General features: G+C 35.3%; 3 protein-coding genes and 1 non-coding gene across 4 annotated transcripts; 3 read left to right on the top strand and 1 right to left on the bottom strand.

Annotated features, from left to right (window-relative positions):
• Positions 1–2,573: 2,573 nt before the first annotated feature.
• On the top strand, positions 2,574–7,658 carry LOC120331729 (large ribosomal subunit protein uL3-like). Its single transcript, XM_039398869.2, has 8 exons — positions 2,574–2,714; positions 3,095–3,287; positions 4,242–4,410; positions 4,993–5,128; positions 5,484–5,670; positions 6,093–6,212; positions 7,121–7,263; positions 7,348–7,658. The coding sequence occupies exons 1-8, from the start codon at positions 2,712–2,714 to the stop codon at positions 7,600–7,602; spliced, it is 1,206 nt and encodes a 401-aa protein (XP_039254803.1). The 5' UTR covers positions 2,574–2,711; the 3' UTR covers positions 7,603–7,658.
• On the top strand, positions 5,890–5,986 carry LOC120332110 (small nucleolar RNA U83B). The gene has a single exon (XR_005568066.1). It is a non-coding gene; the product is annotated as a small nucleolar RNA U83B (small nucleolar RNA).
• A 1,504-nt stretch (positions 7,659–9,162) lies between the features above and the next one.
• On the top strand, positions 9,163–12,920 carry LOC120331768 (ADP-ribosylation factor 6-like). The gene is made up of 4 exons (XM_039398915.2): positions 9,163–9,281; positions 10,724–10,900; positions 11,735–11,829; positions 12,341–12,920. The coding sequence occupies exons 1-4, from the start codon at positions 9,200–9,202 to the stop codon at positions 12,560–12,562; spliced, it is 576 nt and encodes a 191-aa protein (XP_039254849.2). The 5' UTR covers positions 9,163–9,199; the 3' UTR covers positions 12,563–12,920.
• Positions 12,921–13,063: 143 nt separating this feature from the next.
• Positions 13,064–17,107, bottom strand: LOC120331747 (amine sulfotransferase-like). Its single transcript, XM_039398886.2, has 7 exons — positions 16,851–17,107; positions 16,559–16,672; positions 16,085–16,197; positions 15,561–15,699; positions 14,627–14,745; positions 14,169–14,325; positions 13,064–13,563 (listed from the first exon to the last, which is right to left on the bottom strand). The coding sequence occupies exons 1-7, from the start codon at positions 17,044–17,046 to the stop codon at positions 13,451–13,453; spliced, it is 951 nt and encodes a 316-aa protein (XP_039254820.2). The 5' UTR covers positions 17,047–17,107; the 3' UTR covers positions 13,064–13,450.
• Between the last annotated feature and the right edge of the window lie 405 nt (positions 17,108–17,512).

Below are 17,512 nucleotides of genomic sequence, written 5' to 3' on the forward strand. Positions count from 1 at the left end.
TTATTCGGTACTATTTTCGTTGCTAGGTTATTTATTTTTTATATTGTATTGTTGTTCTGAAGATATTTTAAGACATCATTGGACACAAAGTGGACCTATGGATCGTTTTTTTTTCAATGTTTTTGATAGTATTCTTCTTGTTGTTGTTAGCATTGTTAGTGTAAACAAGTGCTTTTCTTTTTAACTACTATTCCGATTACTTTCAAATTCAGTCGTTAAACATTGGTGTTGTTGCTAGGAGGCTATTGATTTTATTTATATCAAAACTTTTTGTGGGCTCCATGAAATTTTTTTTTCACCTTGAAGTTTTGTGTGGTGTGTGGTGTGGAAATTTTTTGTTTCCAGCTTTGTTAAATAATGCTAAATATTATTTTGGCAACCAAATAAACTTGAAATAAATAAAAAAGATGTTTTCTTCTAAATTTCCAAAGATAGTCCACGTCTATTTTGGTAATAAGTCCTCATGTGCAGTCAGTCACCCATTTTTCGCTCATTGTACTGTCATTGGTAAGTATGTTTACAATCCAATTATGCGCGATAGTGTGTCAAAAAGGCAAATTTTTAATGCAACATTGACATAAATATTAGGCCGGGAACAGTTGTTGATTCCAATTCAATGTCGCATTCATCGTTCAAAATTCAGTTCTTTTTTAGTCCTTTGCGCATGCAAACAGTGCAATTAACCATATTTGTCGGAATCACTAAGCAACGAAAACAAAGACTTTCTTTTCCAGAAAGAATTTACGCTGATTCTGTCACATTCTAAAACTCCTTTCTTGAATGCTATTTAGGGCCCTAGGCATCATCAATGACTGGCGTTTATTTCTTTATGCTAAAAAACTGTTGAAATAACAAATATCGAGAACTTGTTTCGAGCATGACCAGTTCAAGGGGCCAGTAATTGCAGATTTTGAATAATATATTTTTGTTTTTGGGTGTACAAAGTGACTTTTCTAAACCTTCATGTTGATATTGCAATCAGAATAGTGGAGACAGACAGTTTTCACACTACAACAAGGCAAAATGACTAAAGAAGCTACATTTTTCTGCGACATGAAATGGCATCCTATAACTTGTCCCAGTCGAATATTAATGTTACATGTTTTATATACCAATTTTCCACAAAAACCCGTTCTTGGGGAAATCCCGCATTTCACATAACCTAAATTCGAAATATTTAATGTTGTTTTCTTCAGTTTTGGCTGAGGCGGAAGAAAATAATAAGCCTTCTTGTCTTCAAAGTGCCTTGAATCACCCTATAGGCCAAAAATAATATTTATATAAAAATTATCTCCTAATGAAATATATTGCATTGTAAATAGATAAGCCAAGAGAAAAAAAAATTTCCAGTGCAAGTTCGGAAGCATAAATCATAAAACGAATATGCTTATTCATAAAATTCATAAAACGAATATGCTGTATCCAGGGGTGTCAAACTTGCGGCCCGCGGGCAGGAAGTTTCACACAGAAAACGGCAATTTACTGAAAGTAGTTTTGGAAAATTAAATTTTTTTTTGTTTGCAATATGACCCAATTATGGATACACCCCAAGCTAGCAAAAGAATACTTGAAAAAAAAAATCCAGGATTAAATAGAACGCAAAGTACATGAAGAAGGAGGTATTTTTGAAGAAAAATGGGATAAATTGCAATATTTCTACATTTCTCAAAATTCTAAAGCACATTGTTCAATTTGTCACATTTTCATCAGTTCAATGAAAGAATACAATATAAGTAGACATTATTTGAATAAGCTCAGCAGTCAATATGACTATTTTGAAGATCAACTTTGAACAAATCATTTGTATGTGTTTGTATGTTACTAAAAATCAATATCAATCATAACTCAAGCAGTCCTGTGCCACGTAATATTAGGAAGTGTCGCGAAATTTGGCGAGAAATGTCTGTTCCGAAAAGTCAGTCATTTGTTTGTTTACTGATCTATACATGAAATGATAAACATAATATTTTTTGCATTACTGAAATCAATCAAACATTCTCAACGATCCAGATTAACCGATGATCATGTGACCTCGTTAATTAGAGTTGGCACTGTAAAATCATTTCAGCCTGATATTAGTAAGCTGGTGGCACAAACGAAATGCCAAACGTCGGGACATATGTAATAAAAAAAACATTGATTTTATTCTGTAGTATTTTTGTAAATTTCAGGATATATATTTTGATTAAGTCATTTTTAGTAAATGTATTATTCTTTTCTTATCAAAACTTCGTTCAAAAATGTTCTGGATAGTTGTACATAAAAATTTATGATTTTTTGTAATAAATACATTAAATTGCAATAATACTGAAATGCGGAAATGAATATGTAAATGGCATTTGAAATTTGAGAAAATACCAAAACTTCATTCGGCTGTTTAATTGCATCACAGTATATGTAACAAACTACACCTATCTAAAAATATGCTTCCAGTATACATTATCAAAATATATCAAAAACTGTTTGCGACCCTTTGCACATTTCCCAAAATGCAATGCGGCCCTCGAAAACCCACGAGTTTGACACCCTTGCTGTATGCAATCTGTGGTCACAGAGCCTTATTTCTTGTTTAGTGTCTGTTGCCCTCGTTATTGGCTCTTTATCACCACAACGCGGTTACAAATATAATTCTTTGGAATTGTTCAAGCGGAACAACACGTTGATTTCTCTCGCGCTCGCTGATCCTCGCTCTCTTTCCGATCGCCAGCGCTATGGTGAGTTGCTTCTTCTGATTTGCAAATTGTATCCGTTGTAATCTACTATTTTTCGCCAAATTAATAAGAGTTTAGTCATTTTAATTAATTTATTAAGTCATTTCTTGAAGTTGACATTATGAATTATACCCGGTAAGGCGATTTTTGCATGATAATCTGTCACCGAACGCAAGTTTTTCGATGTTTGTGGTCCTGTAAAACTTTTTGAAGTTAAAATACATAAAATTAAATAATGTCCGTAGATGACAGACTACTGAAATGCGGTCTCGACCAGTCATCCAGTTGATGTTGGAAATTAAATTTCAAAAATTTCTCCTACATTTTTATTGAAATTGGAATAAGATAATATTGTATTATAAATTCTTATATCATGCTTTCAGTCGCACAGAAAATTTTCTGCACCTCGTCACGGCTCCTTGGCATTTCTGCCACGTAAGCGTTGCCGCCATCATCGGGGAAAAGTTCGTTCATTCCCCAATGATGATCCATCAAAACCATGTCATCTGACTGCATTTGTAAGCTACAAGGCTGGAATGACCCATATTGTGAGAGATGTTGATAGACCGGGATCAAGTGAGTGTTGCATTCATTGGTTTTTGATTTTGTTTATTACTAATGCAGTGGTTTTAGACCTATTCTGACATCCTCCTTTAATTTGCCATTTGTATCACAATATGGCAAAGTTCTTAGACTCTGAAGAATAGCCCCACATTCTGACATTAAACGACTTTTCAATTATAAAAAGAAGTGCAAACCCCTTCTTTACATGACAGTCACCGTCTCCACATCGGCACTACATAATAAATAAAAAAGCAGTATGATCTAAAAACGTCACCATTCTGCCATTGGATTTCTCTGAAAAAACTAGGCTGATTTACAGAGGGAAAAAATTTTACAGCAAAATTGAGTTTTCAGCAAGAATACATAATTTTGGTCCCAACTTATGCCTTTTACAAATACATAGTATCTTATATATCTCGACGAAATTCTTCTTTTGGTGTAAAAAGCGCCACAATAGTGAGAGCTTGCTACTTTGTGGAAAGTCTGACAAAAGGCCAGAAGGCGTTCGGCGCTTGCAAACAAGTACCGTAATTGCTCCTACAGTCCTAGGCGTTTTAATGAATTTGTTTCTTCCTACTTGGGAAGTGTAAAATTGATATGAAGTCATATAGACTCCTGACTAGGGTATGTGCATATGAAGGCAAAGTTCATCAATTTTTATATAACGGATAACTCTTGCATTATCTGGGTCATGCTATTAACGTTAATAGGTCTGTTAAATCTATGATGATATACAAGACGGGCGGACAGAATATCTGTGTTGAATGTCGTGTGTTCTGAGAACTTCCAGCTAAAACAGCTTACAAACTCTTATGATTCTATATAAACAACTACCGGTACTTAGTGAAAAAAAAAACCTAAACGTACTGGTGTTGTTAGTTTTGAAAGAAAAAACGAAAGTTTGTTATTCCATTTTTTTCGGTCAGGGCTAGATTTCCAGCGTATTATCTAGAATTTTGATTTCAGAAATGAATAAAAAGGAGGTTGTTGAAGCTGTCACCATTCTTGAAACTCCACCTATGATTGTATTTGGAGTCACTGGATACATCATAACCCCTCGTGGTCTTCGTACTCTCACTACTGTCTTTGCCGAACATTTGAGTGATGAATGTAAACGTCGTTTCTACAAAAACTGGTGTGTATTTTTATAGAATTTTCAGAAATTTTTTTTCTCTGTTGCATGGATTAGGAATAGCCCAACTTAATTATAAAATTGGTCAGTCTTTTCTCCATAATACTGCATATATTATATTACCTGATGATTAAATAGTTATATATTTGCTATAGTGCAAATGATGATTGTGCTATCTCTGACACCTCTTGTATTAGCGCTAAACAGTGCAATGAATTTGAGTGCACACTGTCTGATGCAGATTCTATTTTGGCCCTAATGCCCGCTAACTGGTGTATTAAATTTTTTTTTAGCTAACTGTAGATTAAGTATGATTAAGCTCTGTACTAATATATTTCATCAGCTCCAATCAGACTTCAGCTGGAAAGCGAGTACTGACGAGTGTCTCAATTGTGGCTTGTGCTTGACTGTATCCACTGTATGAATTCAAAACACCTCTGTATGTGGTGACTTTGATCATCTTGTGGCTTCGTCAACATACTGCTGAGCTTATCTAGTCTCCTCTCAATTGCGTTTGTAATTGATGAGCCTAGTAAGCAAAATTTCCTGTTTTTCTTCCCACCACCTTCCCCCGTCCCAATCCAGGTATTCTTCCAAGAAGAAGGCATTTTCGAAAGCTTGTCGCAAATGGCAAGATGATGATGGTAAAAAACAAATCGAGCAAGATTTTGCGAAAATGAAGAAGTACTGTACCGTTATCAGAGTACTCGCTCATTCTCAGGTAGGTATTTCTTGTTGATTCCTGGTGATGATGTTGTAGGTATTTCTTCTCGTCTTGGCTTGGAAGTGGATTGAGCATTCTTAACTTCGGTGCCCCATATTCGTAAAAACCTAAGAAACTTCAATTCCAGTCGGTGCCTTCAGTTTGTTTTTGGTTCTTCTGAAACCTTTTTAAGTATATATAGGAATGGAAAACTGAACTAATGTCCTAGTTTTTTTTTATGTCAAATTTATCTGAAGACCACACCTAACCTTTTCAACGCCATATTGACCACTAACAATTGCATTTTGTGTAGTGCATTGACTATTTATTTACTGCTATGAAACAACCAGTATAAGTATCATCCCGTTTTTAGATGAAACTTCTGCCAATCAGACAGAAGAAATCTCACATTATGGAAATCCAAATTAATGGAGGATCAGTTGCAGATAAAATTGACTTTGCTCGTAACCTTCTCGAGAAGCCAGTCAAAGTTTCTGACATCTTCGCACAAGATGAAATGATCGATATTATTGGAGTAACTAAGGGTCATGGTTACAAAGGTGATAATGAGCTTTTTCGCTTTACAACAGTGGTTGCCGAGTTCATTTACTTTCTGTAAATACATGTATTTAATAATAAAAAGGTAGTTTTATATAATGTATGCACACATTTAGTTAATGCGATATCAGACCTTTCATTTGTGCAAATGGGAACCACTGCATTATGTCAGTTCTGGTCGCTTGTGTGCTGTTTGAGAATGATATAATTAGATAATTCCTGTGTGACAATGATGACACGCATTGGATTGCACCCCTGCCAGGGTGCCTGACTCTATTATGGAGATGTCACCAATGCTGCCTTCCTACTGAGTTGCACTAGTTCTTACCATTGATTGTAAGACTTGGATGGCTTGAATTTAATCAAACTAGCCAAGTCCCTCTATGTCCAGTATATTATAAACTTTGGAATCCTTGTGTTTTAGGTGTTACTTCTAGATGGCATACCAAGAAATTACCACGTAAGACTCACAAAGGTCTGCGTAAAGTCGCCTGTATTGGAGCTTGGCATCCGGCCCGTGTCGCCTACTCTGTTGCTAGATCTGGTAAGCATACTGCGTGTGTAATCTAACGTAGACTTGAAAAGTTTATTTATGTGGAGTTAACAACAGCGACGGCCTAGATAAATATGAAAGCCATAATTCAAAAGAATCTTATCTTCTGGATTTTGTGCATGTTTTTTTGTTCAAAATCGAAACACCCTTATTATTATATGCGATTCAAGAGGCCTGTTGCGCACCAACGCAAGTATATTCCTGTAACGTTTCGTCTGACCAAAATCAGACTTCCTTAGACAAACAGTTTACAACAATGACAAGAAAAGAACAATCATGCAGTTTAAATACGAAGATACATAAAGTTGTTTGAAAATAATTGTGACGAAACAATGAATAAAGAATAATTCTTATTTAGAAACAGATTGAGGCGGAAAAATATGATCGTTTCTCGTCATGGAATATCGTCATATTTAAACCGCATGATTGTTCTTTTTTTGTCATTGTTATAAACTGCTTGTCTGAGGAAGTCTGATTTTGGTGAGACGAAACGTTACGGGAATATACGCATACGGATCCACTAGCAAAAAGGCATTGAGAAAGGATGGGGAGTTAGTCTTGCGGCAACCTCTACTGGCCCTTTTTATTATTTGTACATTTGTGGTACAATAAATGGCCTTCAGAGTTAAAGCAGTTGACTTGACTGTTTTGATGTTTGGTCCCATTTCCATGTCCACTGTGGGCACCCTTGACCTAGGATGTTATCAATTGGATAGGCAATTTTGAACTATGGAAAATTTTGATCCTTCAGAAAAGCGGGGGATGCTTTTAGGGGGCTTTGTTCCGAGCGGGGGGCGTGAATAAGTGTAAAAATCATTTGAAGGGGGTTTTGTTCTGAGCGGGGGCATGAATAAGTGTAAAAATAGAGTTGAAATATCTAAAACCGGCATTTTTTTCAGGTCAAAAGGGTTACCACCACCGTACTGAGATAAACAAGAAGATCTATCGCATTGGTAAAGGAATTCACAAAGAAGGTGGAAAGATTATCAAGAACAATGCTTCCACTGAAGTTGATATTACAGATAAGAGCATCACTCCAATGGTGAGTACCCAAGACTTTAATACACCATGATGCCACCTCGTCGTCCACCCACTGCAGACTAACCTAATTGTTCTCAATTCACAGGGCGGATTTCCTCACTATGGTGAAGTGAAGAACGATTTCATCATGTTGAAGGGTTGTTGTATCGGACACAAGAAACGAGTTCTCACTTTGAGAAAATCTCTTCTCGTTCACACCAAGCGTGTCGCGCTCGAAAAAATCAAGCTCAAATGGATCGATACCTCGTCAAAGATGGGTCACGGTCGCTTCCAAACTCTGGAAGAGAAGAGAGCTTTCATGGGCCCACTCAAGAAAGACAGACAAGTTACTACTGCTTAAATTGCTCTGTGTCATGTTTTCCTTGTGATGCAATAAAAGTTCCTGAGGAAAATTTGCATTTATTGGTTTTTGTGTGAGTCACGCAAGTCTGGTGATAAACTATCCGCCTTGTATATTGCGCTGTATTGCGTAGCTAAGGTTTTGGTTAAGCAATAGTCAGTCTACGAGTCTTTTAACTCTTAGTTTGCGTTCCAGGGAAAAGCGATCTACTTTGGGTAACATCCCGTCTGTGTGTGGGTTACTGCGGACTTGTCGCTTGCTCGTTCTATATTGTTGATTCGTGCCTGAATATCGTCAAATATTCGTGAAGCGTTCATTGCGCGAAACTGATTTTATGCGAGTTTGCTGGAGGATAATGAAACTTTTCATTTCAAGGGGTTGGTATAATAAGACGATGTGATTGGTTATGGAAATATAACTATACATTGCTGTCTTCCTGGGTTGCGCTGGATGGGGGATTCGACTGACTACCAGGTCATTGTAATCTCTTTATCATAGTCCCAGCGAGACGATGTAATGAGATTTTTATCATTCGAGAGGAAAGCCATTATGACGTCTTAATTCAATCAATGGCGAAATTATACTTGTCGTCCAGCACCAGTCGATACCTAATATGGGATTAGTTAACCCCCAATTATTCGCTTAGGTGCATGGGTTTGATGTTGGGAGAATCCGCACGACGCGAGTAGGTCATGGTAAGTAATGATGGGATTGTCCCCCACGATATGAAGTGCAATAGCAAGCGTGTTTCTATGCTTAGCACGTTGTGCCAACCGTCGAACTGATAGGTATCGATTACTAGATGTTCTGAGGGTCAAATAGAAACGTTTAATAATGTAATGCGCGGACAATATATGGAATCGCATAAAACATTGAAATAACGTTAATTCGCGTGTAAATGTATTATGTTTTTTATCGTTATTGAGAGAATTGTAGGCGCCCCTCCTTTTAGATAATGATATATCCATCGGCAAATGACCCATGGACGCAATGTGATATTTTAGTTTTATATCCTGCGCGAGGATATTTGAATCTTTCTGTTACACGTCACATCCGGGTAGTGAGTAACCGATTGCAAACGCAGACTAGAAAGAGTTCGATTTCTATATTATATCATTGTTTATGCATAATGATGCCAAATGTATCGCGCTATAGGGTATGACTGGTGTGAACTTTTAGTATTTACTATGTACCGTATATAGATATGGCGATACTTTGTTATTTGAGTCTCATGCCTATGAGTATTTTCAGCATTCCGATGACATAGTGGCAACAATTTTTGAAAAAGAGAATGGAATTTTTGATTGAATTGTTTATATCGATTCCGTGTAGTTTAATTAATTATGTAACTATCAGAATAGATTGATTGGAGAATCTCTTATTTGTTGTAAGTCAACTACTTCAACATCAAAAACCTACCAGGAAGCTCACTCACTTTTGTCATATAATGTTTAATTATAAGTTTCATGCATTTGCTCAAATTTTTTTTTTTTGTGAACGGGCATATGTTTGTGTGAATCTATTTCGGCCGTTTTGTTTTCGTTTCCTAATATCTGTCATTTTTATGCAGTTCTTTTATTAACATGAGAATTGAACAATGGGGAACTTACTATCAAAAATTGCTGCCGGACACAAAGGAGAACCAATCAGAGTCTGCATGCTTGGATTGGATGCTGCTGGTAAGTCGAAGGGATACGGAATTGCTTAGCTAAATGTACCATGAAGTAGTTTCTCAAAACATCATAATCTGTGAACCGTCGAAAGGATATTTGGAAATATAACTAGCTAGTAACACTAGAACAGGGGTGACCAACACGTCGATCGCCATGTCTTGAGTAGTCGATCGCGTCTAATGTTGGGTGAATTTAATAACATACCCAAAAATTTGCCTTGAACCAGTTTCTTGCAGCGCATGTTGTGTGTTTAAAGGCAGGAAGAATACAGTACTGTACATGTGAACAATACGATATAAACATACACTATTGACTATTTGAGTCTGGGAAAGTCCGATAGAGCATATTATTACGTAACGAGTACAGATTCGCTGCTGCCAAGGTTCAGGAATGAACGTGCCGAATATCATCTGTCTTAACTTACTAACAATCCTGCAATATCTTCTGCAGTATGCGAAAGTTCTTGTCGCACTCCAAGAGTAATGGGATTAATTTAAAGAAAAAATATTATTCGCAACTGCAGCAATGACATCAGAATGCCGAATTGTTTCTAATTCCGAGCGGGCGAAGAATTGGATTGGAGGAAATTGTAAATTAGATACTGAAGTTTGATCAGTCATGTAACATTGATGGTTTGAGAATATTCATTTTTTGCTGTTTAGATAATACATAGATACTAATACAATTTATTTTGAGGAATTTTTAACACTTACGTCTAAAAAGTAGGCAGGCCGTAGATCTGAATTGTATTATTTGAATACATCCTAAATAGATGATGAAACATTTACTCCGGTACCATTATATATATAATCATATTAACAAATTAAATGAAACAAAAAAAATTTTTTTTTTTTTTTGTGATTTCATTAAGAATGCGCCCACAGAGCCCCGAGCTTATTGGCAGCGGCGTAATTTTGTATGCGTGTGTGACGTGTGTAGTTATCTGCATATTCCGTTCGTTTTGTGTATGACCAGATTGTCGATCGCGAGCTAGTTTAAAGATTTCACTCGATCACGGTCGGAAGCAGGTTGGTCACCCCTGCACTAAATAATGGTTCATAAAATGCAAAGAGCATTTTGCAAAACATTCATAACAGACCATTTGCAGAGTATTGTCCTGAATCGTAAGTTCTACAGCAATTCGTGGCAATCCCGGCAGTAATGTACTACTAATCAGTAGACCTACTTGTCGTGCGGGCCAACGATAGTTATGTGCACTACTTCGAGAAGCAGAGGCTTATTTTGTGAATGGTGTGATTTTAAAAGTCCAAGATGTATTTATTCAAAAATATTCGGGAACGAAAATTTGAAATACGTTAGACTAAGTTTAAAATTCACATGTGATGCGTAGTAAACCTATCAACTTTTTACATTTTTCCTTTTCGAAACCAATTTCCATTTATGTGCCGTTTCTGTTAAAGTTTGCAGTAATTATTTTGTTGTTTCAGGAAAAACAACTGTTCTCCAGAAACTAAAGCTTGCTGATTGCACACGAACATTGCCAACGATTGGATTCAACGTTGAGACTGTTACTCCATGTAAAGGATTAACATTAACTATATGGGATATTGGAGGGCAAGATAAAATCAGACAACTTTGGAAGCATTATTATACATCAACTCAAGGTATGATGTGCACTGCAGTCATCTAATTAAAAATTCGTTTGAATTTCACTATCTTATTGTTATTACACACATTAGCAAAAGCTACAGTCATGCGCAACTAATTGTACAGTCTATAGCCGTATACAACAAAATCGACAAGGAAGTTATTAACTTGAAGACGTTAATGAATAAATTTGCATGAAGCTCAAAATTAATGTTTTGTATGTCCTACTACTATGATAAATAATAACAACGCGTGGCAATTGTTTTAAAATTCTATTTTGGTCTGGAGCGTATGACTGATTATTTGCAAAGTTGCTCAAAGCAATGTTTTTATACGACTCATACCATCAATATACGTCCTGATAAGCAAATTGTCATCCGTCTGTAACAGGCAGACCGATGTTTCACAACAAGTTTCGATGTATTTTTATATTTTACGGACACACCTTCGTATAAGACTCGGTACAAATCTTTATACAAATCAGTCCCTTTTTCAATCTTTTGCTGCAATTTTGCCGAGATTACGATGTCCTCATTAGTCATTTAACTTTGGTGTCCTTATATTCAAACATTATATATATATCTTGTTTGTGAATCACTAACTTGAATCGGAGTTAAATTTTTGTTGATCGTGTTTCCGGAGTCAAAGTTGGGTGGGAGCCAGAGTCAGTTTTTTTTAATATTTGCACATTGTAGGACTAATTCCTTCGACTTCCACAGCCATGGTATACTATTGAGCACTTTTGGTGCAACTAAATACAATTTGTACAGTCGACACATATGTCAATGTATTTTTGCTATTCTAATATCATGAACCAACATTAAAACCTAAATACTACCTTATGTCTATAGGTATTATATTTGTTGTCGATAGCGCAGACAAAACAAGATTTGGAGAAGCAGTAAGTGAATTAAACGCTATTTTGCAAGAAGATGGAATGAGAAAGGTATTTGTTGCTTGAATCTCATATATTTAAGTAGGCTAATATATATTTCAAATACTAGATATTTCGTGTATAAGCTATGAAGTTTGTAAGCACATTACAATCTTATGCCAAACACTACAAATATAGTGAACCAATAAACTGAACCCACAAATTTCTAATACGAAAATATATTTGTCTGATGATACCCAAAGGGTGCCGGACGCTTTGCACACAGAGTATGTTATCTCTAGAAGATGTTCCAAACAACCTGGATTCTGTTTTTTCCTTGTATATGTTTTTATAAACAGTAAAATAAGTTATTATTTTTTCATCTCTATAATACAGTATATTATAGAACTATACACCGCAAATTTTGTTGACTGCTATATGTTCTTCAAACATTTTTGCAACCCCTAAGTAATAAGGCATCTCTCATTTTGAGGTTTGAGTGTTTAAAATATACCAGCGAGTGACTTTGATTCCTTTATTGATATCTTCAATGATAACAGCATCAATTATATTTTCCTTCAAGATACCTATCGTTGTACTCGCCAACAAACAAGATTTACCTGAAGCTGTAGATAAAAGAGATCTTGCTACCGTATTAGAACTGGATAAGCTACCGGCAGACCACTCCTGGCATATAGAAAACTGCTGTGCTGTCAAAGGGGTCGGGGTGTATGAATCAATGAAAGTACTCTCTTCAATGATTAAAAAAGCAAAAGGTTCATCAGCTTCTGCGGCAAGAACATAATAAAATACAAAATAAACTTTGACATTGCCGCTTGTCCATCGTGCCTGTAGGGCATTTTCGGTAACATAGCTAACAAATGTGTTACATGAAGACGCAAATCATTTAAAAAACAATTGATTCATACTAACTCCAAGCATTATATAAATCAAGCAGCACCGGGAAAAATCCTGGAAACTGCAAATACAATTTATTACTAGACGAAAAACGCGTGTAACATGTATTGTTCAATTTTCATGTGGCGTAGTCTTGGGATTTGCAGACGGTGTATATTTTCATTCATCAGTACAATATGTATGTCCGAACTATTGTGCAAATAAAGTGTGTTTTTAAGTATTTTTTAAATTGCAATAAATGATATTATATTGTATCTTAAAGCATTATTGGTAGTTACGTACAGTTGGGAGTAACGAAACTATATATTTATTGAATTGAGCATAATAATGTTGGTGAGTACACTCAAGAGCAACACAAATTAGATTTGTGATTCAACTATTTGCCATACATATTTTATCATTTTATTCAACAATGAAAGCGAGCTGTACAATGTAAAATATTTATAATGTTGTGACGAATCTAGCAAGGTTGGTGATCCAAGATTAAAAAATTATATCAAATTTTACAGACACAGGCGCGAAAAAATCAGTATTTGCCATCATAAACATATTGCCATTTAAAAATTCGTCAGACGTCAGCGAAGTCAAGTCATGCGGAATTTCGGCTTATGCTATGACGTCACTATAGCGGTTTATGGGATTTGCAGATTTTAATATTTATCTAGAACTCTTGCTATTATTTATTGTGTAGTATTTTAGCCAAACAATGCGTTTTGGAATTAGTTGGAAATTTTCGAAAATTAAGACATATAACATTATTCTTTCCCCAAATTGTTTATAGTTGGTATGTGAATTCAATATCAGAATCGGCAAATTCAGCTTTCAAAACTTTGTCCATTTGTTCTGATTGTGCAACGCTGAATTTATTTTTCCATTTTCCCACTCCACCTAAAAAAAATAAGAATATTCAAACATAGATTTACACGTGAAAATTAACGTTTTCCCGAAGAAGAAAAGAGGAAATTGAAAATAATTTTGAATCAATAAGTTGCTACGCTCTTACATCATTTGGGTTGATTTTGCATACAGTATTGCAACTCATACAGCATACCTGGATTGGAAAACAATTTTTTCATCATTTCGCCATCTGTAATTGGCTAGATATCGATTATTTATATCACAAAACATTATAGTAAAATATATATAGTATTGCCCCTTTTTCGTCTTTGTATCAATGTGAAAAGTGATCATTGTGCAAAAAATTTATCTTCAAAATTAATTAAGATATAAGAATGTGCAATGTTCAACTGAAAGAGAACATATTTCGGACCTCCTAAAGTATGCGCACCAAGATGGCGCACAACCTGAACTCAGGTTGTGTACCGGGTTAGGGTTCAGGTTGTGCGACATCCTGGTGCGTATACTTCAGGACAGGAGTACCCATATTTCCTTAAAATATTTTCAAATTCTTTCTGAGAATTTCAATGTACTAGTGAATAGAAATTTTCAATTAACTGTTAATGTTTTGGTCATTATTATTTTCAGTTATTCACCTTTATTAACAAGTATATTGGCTTCATATCTTCCGGACTTTCCCGCTGCATCTTTCATACTTCCGATTGAAGTGTTTTCGGCAATGATAGCTATTTCTTTGTCCGTTAGGTCGACTTCTAGGAAGTTCGCAATGCGTCGAATTTCTTTTTCTATATCCTGTGAGTATATACCAATCAGAGATTTAGCGTAGTTATATGGGCGTTTAGAGATATTTAGGATCAAAGGTCAATAGATGCAACAATAATCTTGATGGTCTTCAAAATTTGGATGACTAACTAGAAAAACAATGATTTACTGTTTAACTGTAGAAAGTATGATTTAATTGCATTTTGTCACCGCGAAGAACGAAATATTATATAAACACCACGTAAAGTCAGTCAAGATCGAGGTGAAAGCAAAATACTGTTTGAGTTTTATAAATAAAAGATGTATATTATAATAAAAATCTATTTCGCACTTTAATCATATCTTCGTACACAAGCAATAAAACGTCTTTGTCATTTCTGTGCTTATACCATCCCTTCACATGATCTGGAAATGACCATTCATCGTCTTTCGAAACAAGGCCATGTTTTCCTGCAATAATTTTATCATTTTTAATGCCTTGAACCCAATAGTAGAATCGAGAAAACCTGAGAATTTAAAAAATAAAAAAGCATTGCTTAAAATTATGAACACTAATAAGGTCACCATAACGTCAGCTAAATATCAACCCAATGTTAAAAAGAATTGTACCGTCATATGAAGATGTGTCTGTTAAATATAGTAAAGCAAATTAAAAAAAAAACATAACTGATAGATAAGCCCTTTGATGAGTAGTAACAAATTCTGACATTTTGTCTTCAAATGCTAAACATTTGTTGTGGAGTTGAATGATAATACTACTAACAATATGGCACGATATTATTGCAAAAAGTAGAAAGCATAAGTTAAATGTGGGTGGTTACCGGGGATACCTTCGAACTGAATGCTAACAACATGTGCTAAGCCCCACTGTATTTTGTTGATTCATAAACTTGATAATCTAATAGGGAATGAGTTCAACTGAAATTTCTTCAATTGAAATATCTGGAGGAGTGAGTTTCCACATGCGTGTTTGACGAGTAAACAGCAATATGTGTTTAGCCCCCCTTTATTTTGTTGATTGGCAACTTGACAACCTACAAGGGAGTGAATCCAACAACTGAATCTTTTTCAATTGAAATATCTGAGGAGTAAGTCCACACCCGCGCGACCTATATAGTATTTCATTGTCCTATTTGATGTATATGTAGGAATACCCCATATCTGACTCTTTCATAGTTCAATATAACAGACAGTAGATTCATTCCAGTGCTTCTAGTGTAAACAACAAAAACGGCTGGACATCAATATCACCAAACAAAACCGACCTTGTAAAAAGTCATTGAAAAAATCATCCCACGATTCTTTGAAAAGTTGTTTTCTAACGTTTTCGTTGAGCAATATTTCATGAACAAATTTATACCATGATACCAATTGATCTTTCGGGTTTCTCACAACGTATATCACCTGTACGCAATATTTAAGATCATAAACTTCAAATCTTATTTTCCGATATATCTAGGGATTTGTCAAATCAGTGAGTGGAAAATACAGACAATAATATGTTTACAAAGGCCACTCGTACTAAAACCAGCAATGGTTGGGGTTTATCGTTCTTCTTTATAGTATACGATGCTGGCGAATTCAAACAATCTATATATATATATTTAATAACACCTATAGTTGAAACAGAGTCACCGTGTATAACGGACGCCGCGAATACATCGGCGTTAAGGTTATCTGTTTAGTATATGTTGCATATATACAAACTTACATGTTTCAAAACAAGAAATATATTAATTGTAGTTCCTATATTTTTTTACAAATTTGGACGAAAATGTTTTACACCTACCTTTCCATTCACTTTTCTCAATTTTTCAAAGTCAAAAAGTTCTTCTCTTAAGTGTGTATTAAAATATTTTCTTGGCAGTGGTATTCGATCAATGACATCAAACTTCTTTTCCGCTGAAACATTGTATAACTTTAATGTAAGATAATCAATCATTCAATCTTTGCTTGTTTTTTAAGTTGATTGTAAAATCGAGTGCGAGAGATCATGACAGCACATCGTCATATCATCATTACAACGTGCATGTACATGAAACGAAATGTCTAATCTTTTTTATTAATACCGATGCCAAATTTTTAAGAAGAATTTGCACAAAGAAAAGTCGTGCGCACTTACTAAGAAATAAAGAAGATTGATCTCTCAGCGAATTTAGGGGCGATCGAGTACAAAGAGATACAGGGAATATTAAATTTTTTGGGTTTGGGCGTAGAATTAATCGTTAGTAAATACCAATTGACGCCATAATTAACAACTTACGTATTCCAATTCCGAGCATTATTACAGGCGTAGGAATTGACTTTGATATTTTATCCAGATTTTCGTCTCGGCCGTATAAAATTTGTCGAATAATTTCCGTCGTCCAAGTAGTACCTGAGAAACACGAATATACGAGTACTCATGTATGTCTGTATCGTTTCCCATGATTAAACATGCCTTTGAACTCTTGAATTTGATTATTTCATCTGCACTGTTTTATTCTACAATGTTATGATGGGTTAATAAATATAGGTTTAAAATATACAGCACATACTTTCAAATTTGAACGAACCTGACTTAGGGTAGCTGACAACGAAGATTGGGTTCTTTGGCCATTCCCATTCTTCCATAGCAATCCTTATGTTTTCTGCTTTGAAATGTACCGGTAGTCTATATTCTCGGTATCTCGATATTTTCAGGTCTTCAGATAAAAATTCTCCAAGTGATCCCACCATTTCTTGCAAAAATTTAGAATCAATTTCCGCCATATTTACCTTGTTTTCTCTATAATTTAGCTTTACAACTGAATAAATAAAAGGTTCGTAAGTCGAAAATACCAACCATGAAGCAGCACTGCTGGACATAGCCTCGAGGGCGAATTCGGGAATTTGACACGCAAAGCGTCGCTTTTAAACAACTGTCTGATCGTAACATGTACGCATTTGTATTGCGCCTACATTGCGTAGAACATTGTCTGTGAAATAGTGTTGGTATAGATTTGTCTAAACTCAACTATCTGACATTTACCGTTTTTTTAATCGCATATCCGGCATCCTCCTAGCTTGGTATATTTGCCATGCGTTCTTATGAGGTGATGCATATATATATTTGCATAGAGAACTGCAATAAGGATGATCTTCAACTAATGGAAACGCAACAATCTTTTCATGAACTTCGGATAAAATATTTTCGCTTATCAACAACTCAATAGCCGGCACTTCGCAACCAGACAGG

This window comes from Styela clava, chromosome 6, assembly GCF_964204865.1.
Source record: "Styela clava chromosome 6, kaStyClav1.hap1.2, whole genome shotgun sequence".
NCBI lineage: Eukaryota > Metazoa > Chordata > Ascidiacea > Stolidobranchia > Styelidae > Styela > Styela clava.

Bases quoted from the DNA above. Each gene is read 5' to 3' on its own strand.
- LOC120331729 (XM_039398869.2), top strand. The intron at 3,288-4,241 runs GTGAGTGTTGCA...TTTTGATTTCAG, and splicing joins TGTTGATAGACCGGGATCAA to AAATGAATAAAAAGGAGGTT. The intron at 5,671-6,092 runs GTGATAATGAGC...CTTGTGTTTTAG, and splicing joins TAAGGGTCATGGTTACAAAG to GTGTTACTTCTAGATGGCAT.
- LOC120331768 (XM_039398915.2), top strand. From the start codon at position 9,200: ATGGGGAACTTACTATCAAAAATTGCTGCCGGACACAAAGGAGAACCA. The intron at 9,282-10,723 runs GTAAGTCGAAGG...TTGTTGTTTCAG, and splicing joins GCTTGGATTGGATGCTGCTG to GAAAAACAACTGTTCTCCAG. The intron at 10,901-11,734 runs GTATGATGTGCA...TTATGTCTATAG, and splicing joins TTATTATACATCAACTCAAG to GTATTATATTTGTTGTCGAT.
- LOC120331747 (XM_039398886.2), bottom strand. From the start codon at position 17,046: ATGGCGGAAATTGATTCTAAATTTTTGCAAGAAATGGTGGGATCACTT. The intron at 16,673-16,850 runs GTTCGTTCAAAT...CGTGTTTCTCAG, and splicing joins TGTCAGCTACCCTAAGTCAG to GTACTACTTGGACGACGGAA. The intron at 13,564-14,168 runs GTGAATAACTGA...TATTTTTTTTAG, and splicing joins CAATATACTTGTTAATAAAG to GTGGAGTGGGAAAATGGAAA.